The following is a 10,832-nucleotide window of genomic DNA, read 5'->3' as shown; positions in this document are numbered from 1 at the left end:
GGTGTTGGGCTGTAAGCACAACCCCCACCTGTGGACGTCGGGCCCTCATACCACCCTCATGGAGTCGGTTTCTGACCGTTTGAGCAGACCCATGCACATTTGTGGCCTGCTGGAGGTCATTTTGCAGGGGTCTGGCAGTGCTCCTCCTGCTCCTCCTTGCACAAAGGCGGAGGTAGCGGTCCTGCTGCTGGGTTGTTGCCCTCCTACGGCCTCCTCCACGTCTCCTGATGTACTGGCCTGTCTCCTGGTAGCGCCTCCGTGCTCTGGAAACTACGCTGACAGACACAGCAAACCTTCTTGCCACAGCTCGCACTGATGTGCCATCCTGGATGAGCTGCACTATCTGAGCCACTTGTGTGGGTTGTAGACTCCGTCTCATGCTACCACTAGAGTGAAAGCACCGGCAGCATTCAAAAGTGACCAAAACATCAGCCAGGAAGCATAGGAACTGAGAAAGTGGTCTGTGGTCACCACCTGCAGAACCACTCCTTTATTGGGGGTGTCTTGCTAATTGCCTATAATTTCCACCTGTTGTCTATTCCATTTGCACAACAGCATGTAAAATTGATTGTCAATCAGTGTTGCTTCCTAAGTGGACAGTTTGATTTCACAGGAGTGTGGTTGACTTGGAGTTACGTTGTGCTGTTTAAGTGTTCCCTTTATTTTTTTGAGCAGTGTATATTGTATGCTATGCTGCAGAAGGGAGTTACAAAACTCAATTTCACTCTATAACCTGTTGTGACAATAAACCTACCTACCTACCTACTCATTCCATTCATTCTTACTTCTATCAGGTTCGTCAAGCAGTAAATGAAGGCAACTGCTGCTTTGGAACTATAGACACCTGGCTCCTGTTCAAACTCACAAAAGGTGGGTTTGGCATGTGAAGCTTATGTTAAGCTGATGCGAATGTGTCCCTATGAGCACAACTTCTTTTGAAAACCGTCCAGTGGATTGCATTTCCTACATTGTCTAACAGGATTTTAAGACCTAGACAGAATGTCCTTTGTGTTTTCAACCCTATTGCATAATTGATTGGCTGAAATTCTTAAGAAATTTTTGAGCTAACTCCTGTGGGAGAGGGGAAGTTGAGAATTTAACCGGGAGCTCATACAAGTTTTCTGCAGAAGGGGATTTTTTTGATTACATTTATTTATGTCACGTAATCTGTTGCAGGACTCGTCCATGCCACAGACTACTCTAATGCCAGTTCAACAGGAATTTTCGACTCCTATCAGGTCTGGTGTGTGTAATGTTTATTTATTGTTTCTTTGATTTGGTTTGGGGTTTTTTTTGTCTCATATTACTATCATGTGACTTTTTTCACAGATGTGTTGGAGTGGGTTTCTCTGCTCTCTTCTTTCTCTCCCTCTGTCTATTTTCCCCACAGTAGAAAATACAGGGTGAGTCAACCATTTCTTTCAATTTCCAACTAGCACTTGAATCATATCTTAAGTCAGTAAAAGCACTTTAATATAAAAGCAAATATTTTTATCGCATTCACCCCAAGTGTACTTTTCTCAATATAGTCAGTTACCCAGATGTCAGAAGACACCTAATCAGGGGATCCACCTAATCAGGGGATCCACACTAGTGGTTGTGAGATGGTTTGATATAGGAAATAAGAAAACAAAATGCTACAGAATCATTCTGCTACACAAAATTATGTTGTTTTTTTGGACCGTTGTTGCCTCTTCGGGCAACTAAATCATTCTTCATAACTCCTGTTCCCTGTGACGAGGGGGTCACAAATACATATTGCTTCATATTAAGAAGAAAGTTAAGATCCACTGTTAAAGTGAATATAAAATTCAGTCAATTAAATGAAACACCAATCATAACATTTTCATACATTTGAAAATGTCCGACTGGACAAGTCAGATTTATTTAGGTCATTACAAAACCCAAAAAAAGCAAACTTCTGTCTGCATAAGAGATAACATAATGTCAAAATTAATGCATTTACTGAAAATGGGGTTGGTGATGGAGCAGTGGATAAGACGCATGCCTTTGGTGTTTGAATCCACTGTGAGACACCATTGTGTCCCTGAGCAAAACACTTAACCCCTAGTTGCTCCAGAGGCGTGCAAACTCTGACAAATATAGCAATTGTAAGTTGCTTTGGATAAAACCGTCAGCTAAATGAATAAATGTAATGTAAAATGTCCACTTTATGAGTATTATTCCGCAACTGATTACAACTTTTGTAATCTTTACAATTATGTAAATGTGACATTTTTATTTAAACCTTCCAGTCATTTTAACACCTGTATGTTGTTTTAATGTCACTGTAGAGCACACCACCTCAACATAGATGTTGTATAGTTGTCATTCCAAATCTGCACTGCCTGCACTCAGCCATTGGGGAACTGACGAAAAGTGTTGTAGATGATGCATTGTCTCTGGTTTCTCCCTCACGGTGCACTAGGCAAGACTTTGGTTCCACAGACCCATCCATCTTCGGCGTGCCCATTCCCATCATGGCAGTGGTGAGTTGTTAAGATCTTGTTGTGTCACAGTCTCTGTTATCTGTTTGATTATGATTAAAAACGTTCTTTGAATCCTTCTGATTCCATTTATGCCAGCGTGTCCCAATTTGATAGCACTGCCATTAAGCTGTAAAAAGTATTTAGTTAATTAGCAGCAGGTGGACATGTGGCTTGTGGCTTGTGTCTCACTCAGTCGGAGCAGAATATTGACAGATTTAATAGAATAAAATAAATACTTAACTCCATACCCACAAATTAATTTTCATTCATTTGCTCATAACTACAGTATGGTAGAGGTTAAGAGTATACGCAAATCAGTTAATAGATACAGGAGGTTAACATGAAAAGTAATATAGCCAAACTTGAATTGTCCTTCATTAGACACCATAGGGGTTTTAGACATTTCCTCTCTTGCTCAGATGAGACTAAACCTTCTTCTCTCCCTATACCATAGATGGCAGACCAGCAGTCAGCCATGTTTGGAGAGTGCTGCTTTGACGTAGGTGATGTCAAGATCACCATGGGCACGGGCACCTTCATGGACATCAACACCGGGAGTAAACCACATACGTCCATGGCAGGTAAGGCAAAAGACTTGCACATAAAGATTATTAAATCTGGTAGCACTGGTTAGATCATCTAGTAGAGCACTCGCACCATTTACAAGGCCCTTTGCCTCATGTCATCCCCTCTCTCCCCACATATCCGGTCTCTCTCTCTTCAGCTGTTCTATCAAAGTAATAAAATAAAAAAATAATGATAATAAAAAAAAGATACTTAGAACCACATTTGTCCATACAGGCACGTTACTAGCCATTGTTTCCCCTCTGTAGGCCTGTATCCTCTAGTGGGGTGGAAGATTGGCTCAGAAGTGGTGTATCTGGCGGAGGGCAATGGAGCAGACACAGGCACTGCCATCAAATGGGCACAAAAGCTTGGTGAGTGATGAGTATGCAGTAGATCTGAAAGTAGCACGAAAATGTAACTGGCACAGTAGTTGAAAGGTTTTATAACACTTTTAAGGTTAAAAAACCCCAATGCTGGAATTGAAAGTTATCCATGTTTAAGAGAAAATCCTCCTTACACTGAATATGTTAGCGACTGACAGATTCAGAGGTCGTGTGTGTGTGTGTGTGTGTGTGTGTGTGTGTGTGTGGTTACAGAGCTCTTCACTGACGTCCAAGAGACCAGCGCCATGGCTTACAGTGTCAGTGACTCAGACGGAGTGTATTTCGTCCCTTCCTTCAGTGGCCTGCAGGTACAGTAGATGTTCATGTGTATCTGTGTCAAAGAAAAATGTGTTTACTTTTATATACAGTTAGTATTTGGTTTAATGTGTAATCAACCATATAACATATGGTTAAATCATATGGTTAAATACATACATAACCACGTGTCTTCACTGTAGCACATATAATTAGATTTTTAACCAAGACAGGCATTGATTTACTTTTCTGTTTTTCATTTTGTCTGTCTATAACATGGTTATGTGTCTCTTTTTTTTCTCTGCCCTCCATTGTGACCTGGCCTTTGTAAGTGTGTGTGTCCTGTATATATTTTTTTTGGTTTTTACATTTATATGCAAAGTTTTCTAATGGTTTTATAATCAAGAGCTATACACAGTAACCTTGTAAAACAGTATAGCTGCACTCTTGCTGACCAGAGGCTGTTGAGTTTCGGACTATATTGTTCATTTTTTAAAACCTTTTTTTAATGGGGTCTGTTTTTTACTTACGGACATTTGACACATTTGTATTTATACTGTATTTATCCAAAGGCTCCTCTGAATGATCCCAAAGCTTGTGCTTCCCTCATGGGCCTCAAACCTACCACCACTAAAGGTCATCTGGTCCGGGCCATTCTGGAGTCTGTTGCCTTCAGGTGAGTCCTTTTTTGAAGAGGTTGGTTCTGTTTAAACTCCTTTCTTATTAATGCTAACTGATAGTGTTTTCATTTACTGCTGTTATTCTGTGCAGAAACCAGCAGCTATTTGAGACAATGAGGGAAACTCGCATTCCTATCACAAAGATCAGGTACCATTTTTATTTATTTTTGTTACTTTGTTTGTGGGATTCAAGACCATGATCACATGGTATGGAGCACAAACAGAACATACAATTAGAAAAATACAATGGCTCACCGCATGGCTAAAGTACAACAAATGTTACTTAAACAAAGTAAGGAAACTTTCATAAAGCCACCTAGTTCACAAATAATTTTTGACTTATATGATTAATAACTAAATTAAATTAAACATAGATGGGTGTCTTACATTCAAACCAAATATGATACTTGTCTTACAAATGGTTGTCATTACAAAGATTGAGGATATCTGGTTTCTATCCAGCCCTTTATACCTTCCAGTGACCTTAGGAATTCAGGAGTTGTTCACTGTAAAATTACAAATAGCCTGACTGTACTTTTGGTTTTCATACAACAGATACTTTTCCAGATTAAGCGCTTGTTTAAATTCTACATAAATATCACATTATACTTCTGAGCTGACTTTGCCACTTTTACCTAAGCTGATCCTTCACCCTCTGTTTAACAGTTATAATTTTGTGTGAGCCAGAAAACACAAGCATTGCATGGGAGGCTTGTTTATACAGTGGCAATCTTAAATAAACCATTATAATTCATAATGACACAGAGATATTTGAAGCAATGAACAATCTCGAGATTTCCAGAAATCACAAATACGGTCTGTTGCTTTCTGTAACCCTTCTTTTGTTGTAGACATAATTGTATCTCTGTGAAAATTGTTAGTTATCCAGGTCATAGTTATCCAAGGAAGGTTAAAATCCAGGACAACTGAACTCGGTTGAAATCAATACCACTTGGTTCATTAGTGCTCCTGGCTGGTGTAATGATTGTCATTATAGTAGTTGGAGTCATCTGAGGCCAAGTCCATTGTTAGCATTGTCGCTTGAAGCCAAATGTGTTTGTTCACTCTCCTGGGAAGAGATGAAAAGACAGCATTGTAGGTGGGGGGATAAGTGGTGTCTCAGCCCTTGTCCTCTGTTGAGAGACTCTCAGATATTCTCCAATATGGTATAAATGGCATCTTTCACCTATTTTAAGCCATCTATCATCCCTATCCAGAATATGAATGATAAGTGACTTATAATTGCTATATATAAGTGTTCTGATATGTCAGAGGTTGCACGCTTCTGGTGCAACTAGAGGTTAAGTGTCTTGCTCAGGGATACATTTGTGGATGTGTCACAGTGGGAATCACCCACACCAGAGGCATGTGTCTTGTGCACTGCGTCATCTCCACCCCCACACAACACAATATGTACATAGAGAGCCTAAGTCACTGACTTCTGCTTCCAGCTCATGGGACCTTAGTTTGGAAAAAAATATGTACGGTAGTCAATGGCGAGAGACAACTTATCTTTTTATCCCGTTAGAATTGAACCCTGAATTACACAAATGATGTTGGTCAATTTAAAATATAATTTTCCAAGTCAAGAAAGTCGCATTTTGTTGTAAAACAGTAAAGTTACATGTCGTTTTGTGTGAAACCTCAGTATACTTCACCAACATGTTAGCGCGGTAAAGCTAGCTAACGTTCATTGCTTTCTTGCTACTAGCTAGATAATGTAGCTATGTTCCACACAGAAATATATCTCACCTGATGTGTTTAATCCAACGACTCCTGGCTCTTTTATCACATCATCCTCTCATGTAAGTGTTTTGATGTTAACTTCAGTAACGTTAGCTTCAGTCATTGACAGAGAAAGTTACGACGTCACATACGCGACTTTTGGGTTTGTGGTCTTTGTAATTACGTATTTTCATAGTCGTATATATCAACAGTTTTACATCAAACTACGACCTTCTTTAATTTAAAATGTATCTTTTAAATCGACAAAGATCATATGTGTAATTCAGGTAAATTCAAACGGGATCAAAATATTTATATCCTGCCATTGACTACCGTACAATATTTTTCCAAAATAAGGTCCCATGCTGATCCACCGGAAGGGGAGGGACTTAGGCTCTCTATAGTTGTCCCTGGATTCGTGGCTATAACAGCCATAACATCCAGGAAGAACACCAACATAATGGGTGATGAGATAAACGCCACAACAGTGATTCCATACATGTAGTATCAGAGAAACTCGCATCCCAGTGTTTTTTAAACCCAGGAACACACTAAGATACTTTACTTTTTGTTCTCACACAGCACTGCCCTACCTGCTACTAAATAAACAGTCTGTGGTTGTAGTTATTTACGTTTACTGTACAGATTGGACATCAACTCTAGAATTTGTCTCACAGCCCTTTTGATATCCCAACTTACAGTGCAATATCTGATTGTAGGATCTGGACTTTAGCCAGCACACTGTGTGTAACAGAGTGGGGGCTTGTGTTCCTTGCCTCTACTAATGCAGTCCAGTTTTATTGGCAATGCATTATGGGTGTATGTTTCTATGATACTGATGCTGTTAAATTGAGTTGCAGTATAATTGAGTGCTCTTTCTTACTCTCTTTCTGTCTCAGGGTGGATGGTGGTGTTTCATCAAATGACTTTGTCATGCAGCTGACTGCAGACCTGTTTGGCAGAAAGATAGCCAGAACCCAACACCGTGAAATGTCATGTTTAGGGGCTGCTTTTGTCGCTGGACTTGGAGTGGGTATGCAGAGTTGCAGGTCTTTTAGGCTATCACAACCAGCTGTGTGAAGCTGTGGGTCTTAAAGAGGCTACTCAGCAGAAACTTGTAAAGAATTTGAATAGCAGCTTTGTCAAGCAGTTAGACACAAACACTTCAATGTTTCTCTTTACTTTCACTTTCTGTCTTTGTTTTTTACCTAAAAATATTACAACACTTGGTCATGACATCGAGTTTCATTTGAAAAGTAATGATCAAAAGTCCTATTTTTATTCCTGGCACTGGCAGAAGCAGCAAACTGAAAGGCTGTTCTTTGTTACATAACCTGTTTTCCATTTAATTATTCACATTATGTAATTAGATTGTTATACATTAGTCAGTGCTTAATCAAATCAAACACAGAAGATGGATTTGTTCTTGTTGTTTTAATGGGCCAAAAGCAGGTGGTGCTGATGACCGAATAATCATGTGAATCAAGTGACTGAGAAACATTAGTTCTTAGTGGATCAGTAACTAATAGTTTTGGGTGATATGTAAAAAAAAAAAAAAAAATGTTGAATAGCATTGTGTTTAGGGGCATAGACTCAACTGTATCACTCAAAGTGCTGAATCCTGTGTGTATCTGATTTCCTGTGTTGTATATGGGTAATATTAAAAGGGGTTTTGTGTTCATGTTGTTTACTTAAGTCTTCCTCTGACTTCAACTGCAGGCTTCTGGAGGACCAGGGAAGAGCTGAAGAAGCTGCAGAGTACCGACGAGATGTTCTTGCCCCGAGGAGGAGCACCCAAGGAGGGTGCTGGCGGCCCAAGTCAGGAATACATCCCTGTCATCCACAGCTGGGAGGGAGCTCTCAGACGCTCCATGAATTGGTACAACAAGCCATGACATGACAGGATGCGCACACATGGACATCCAGGGTTATACCAAATGAGATGATGATTTTTGAGTACATGTAGGGTTAGCACAGGTCTGGAAAGTCCTTAAAAGTGCTTGGAGTCTTGTGCACTCCATCATCTCAAATCTGTCGGATTCACGCCAACAGCCACCTTCACAGCCTTGAATTGTTGCCCACATACTGAAGTTACCATATCTCCAAGTTCTTCACATCAGATTTTTAACATTCCAGATCTCAAGCCACCGGTGCCTTTTCATGTTACAGCATTTTATTCAGATGGAAAAATAGTTGTACATTTTCCCACATGGGGGTGCTAATGACTGCCTTTAGAGCTTTTTAATTTATGAACTGGCCAAAGCAACCACATGCCATGTGTTAGTAAGGAGCCACAGATTCAAATTATTGATATCAGATTCGCACTTGATAGTCTGTGAGGGGGGAAAAAAGGACTTCTTCCATGACGCCACAGAATTTAAAGAGCTCTAAATAGGAAGCAGTATGTCAGACATTCATGTTTTTACGTGCCTTTTTTTTGTTGTTGTTGATCAAACTGTATTTTCATGTTGTCATTTTAAAAAAAATGTCAGTCGAAAACATGTAGTCACACATGTTGCCTTTCTGGAGTAGCTTAATTTATGTAATCATTACTTATTGCTGCACGCTTCCACAGTGCTTAAACGTATCTTCAAGACTAAATACAGTTATTAAATGCAATGATGATGTTGTTGAAATGTGACTGGAACAAAAACAAATTGTACATGTTTTGCTCTGTTTAAGGGAATCCTGGATATGTATACTATATACTGGATTTTAGCATTTCAGCACCTCATTGTCAGAAATGCTACTCGCTCCTCTGATGCAACACAGGCAATGAACTGAGTGTAAGAGGTATTTTTAAAGGCTTATGTGTCAGATTAGGGATTCAAAGTTTTAGCTTTGCTGTAATAGCTGACATATCTTGATGAAGTCACAGATTAGCACCTTCATGCGCTGTTGTTTAGGAACAAGTTGATCAGGGATATTGAGCTGCAATTAATCGATTAGTTGTCGACTATTAAATTATTAAGAAAAAAAAGTCAAAAGGCTCTGATTCCAGCTTCTTAAATGTGAATACTTTCTGGTTTCTTTACTCTTCTATGACAGTAAACTTGATATCTGGGTTGTAGACAAAACAAGGCATTTGAAGATGTTTAAATAGACCAAACAACTAATCGATTAATCAACAATGAAAAGAATTGTTAGTTGCAGCCCAACAGGGATAGAAATAGGAACTGAAACAGAATAAAGACACATAGAAATATGTATTGAGTGTTATTGCTTGTTGTGTAGTCATTATTTTAGTTATTAGTTGTTTATGGTTGAATTGTTAAATGGGGGACAACCATGTTGATGTCATATGATGAAGTTTGACTCAAATCGTTTACCTGACTTGATGAATTATGTCACAAATGACTAAGAAAATGTAAACTGTGAATCTTATTCTAGATGTGTTCTACTTGCTGGGTATTGTTCAATGCTTTCACCTTTCATAATACTGCAATATTCTTACTACATATACTTAAAGGTTTGTTATGCAAAGAGACACGATGTATAATGCAAAAAATTAACACCTCAGATCAAAATGGCATTCCAGATCGTCACATGTGTGATTTTCTAACACTTGTACTTGTTCTTGAATGGCAAATGTCATCCCAAGCTGCTGGGAAATGACAAACAATACATTTATGTGATCATACATTGGCATTAAAAGTGTTTTGTATGATGTGAAAGGGCTAATATTAAAAACCGAAATGATCAGCTGTCGTTTGTGGTGATTTGAGGGTCTTGTGCATACAGTAGGTGTCACCGACACGGTGCGTGAACAGATGCCGCCTGAAGGGTTTTACTTCCACATGGACTCAGGGGAAATGCTGTTGTCTTGTGCCTGGGGAATTATCAGATACACAGGCTGTTAGATGAGTGTAGGGATTGCTTCCCCCTGATGTGACCGCTGTGAGGGTTGCTATGGTAGCTTGCGGATGGAGTGACTGAGAACAAATGGCAAATGGGGTGTGTTTTCCTGCTCATGGTGCTGGTATGGTGAAGGGGGCGCTAATTGAGTGCTCAGAAAGGGACAATGGGAGGATTGTGTGTTTGTCCCCTCAGAGGAAGAGCAGAAGTGAGTTTTGTGTACGTTGCATAGATCCATACCGGACCCCCACACACAAACACTTCCTCTACCCTAGCTGTCAATCTCAGCGTTCTCACTCAAACATGGGCAGTTAGTTTTTGCCAGTGGGGTTTGGCTTGGCAGTGGGATGCCTTCACAGAGAAAAATGTGCTAGAGTGAGTGAGACAGACAGGACTAGTCCATGAATCAGTGCTGCCTGCTCTCACACTAATCAGTGAAGTGTGTGTGTGTGTGCGTGCGCTAGTATTGTACTTGCTGCAGCATTGTATGAGTTGTGGTGGACCCTGGCTTGCAACAAATTCAATCTGACAGCAGGAACTGGATGCAATGCGACCACCGCTCCAGTCCCCCTCCCCCATAAGATCTGAACCCTGTATGAGGGTCATTATATAACTAACTAACTAACTCACTCTCTCTCTCTCTCTCTCTCTCTCTCTCTCTCTCTCTCTCTCTCTGTGTGTGACACACTGGGGTTGTTCCATGGTGTGTCAGGGGGTTGGAAGTTAAGCTTTTGTCTTTTTGTTTTTTTGTTCCTGTCAGTGTCTCAGCTTCTCCCCCTGCTGCCCAGCATGACATAGTCTACATGTGTACAGACAGGCAAAGCAGAGACTTGAATATAAGTAACATGAAATACATTTGTTACGCAGGTGTAGCTGAT

General features: G+C 40.0%; 1 protein-coding gene and 1 long non-coding RNA gene across 4 annotated transcripts in view; one reads left to right on the top strand and one right to left on the bottom strand.

The window, feature by feature from the left end:
* gk5 (glycerol kinase 5) overlaps window positions 1-9,801 on the top strand; it is a 14,579-nt gene extending 4,778 nt beyond the window's left edge. Inside the window, exons 7-17 of one of the 3 annotated variants that reach the window (XM_046051438.1) lie at window positions 795-870; window positions 1,177-1,238; window positions 1,330-1,403; window positions 2,429-2,489; window positions 2,944-3,070; window positions 3,323-3,427; window positions 3,653-3,747; window positions 4,267-4,370; window positions 4,466-4,522; window positions 6,999-7,132; window positions 7,819-9,801. In XM_046051438.1, the coding sequence (XP_045907394.1) occupies window positions 795-870; window positions 1,177-1,238; window positions 1,330-1,403; window positions 2,429-2,489; window positions 2,944-3,070; window positions 3,323-3,427; window positions 3,653-3,747; window positions 4,267-4,370; window positions 4,466-4,522; window positions 6,999-7,132; window positions 7,819-7,994 (1,071 nt within the window). In that variant the 3' untranslated portion in view covers window positions 7,995-9,801. The remainder of the gene's footprint in view (window positions 1-794; window positions 871-1,176; window positions 1,239-1,329; window positions 1,404-2,428; window positions 2,490-2,943; window positions 3,071-3,322; window positions 3,428-3,652; window positions 3,748-4,266; window positions 4,371-4,465; window positions 4,523-6,998; window positions 7,133-7,818) is intronic. The other 2 variants (XM_046051440.1, XM_046051439.1) reach the window with 2 other exon arrangements.
* LOC123972156 lies at window positions 4,504-6,167 on the bottom strand. The gene is made up of 2 exons (XR_006825372.1): window positions 6,127-6,167; window positions 4,504-5,443 (listed from the first exon to the last, which is right to left on the bottom strand). It is a non-coding gene; the product is annotated as an uncharacterized LOC123972156 (long non-coding RNA).
* Window positions 9,802-10,832: the final 1,031 nt, after the last annotated feature.

Source organism: Micropterus dolomieu, linkage group LG06 (assembly GCF_021292245.1).
Source record: "Micropterus dolomieu isolate WLL.071019.BEF.003 ecotype Adirondacks linkage group LG06, ASM2129224v1, whole genome shotgun sequence".
Classification (NCBI taxonomy): domain Eukaryota; kingdom Metazoa; phylum Chordata; class Actinopteri; order Centrarchiformes; family Centrarchidae; genus Micropterus; species Micropterus dolomieu.
This window is presented reverse-complemented; position numbering and strand designations above follow the sequence as displayed.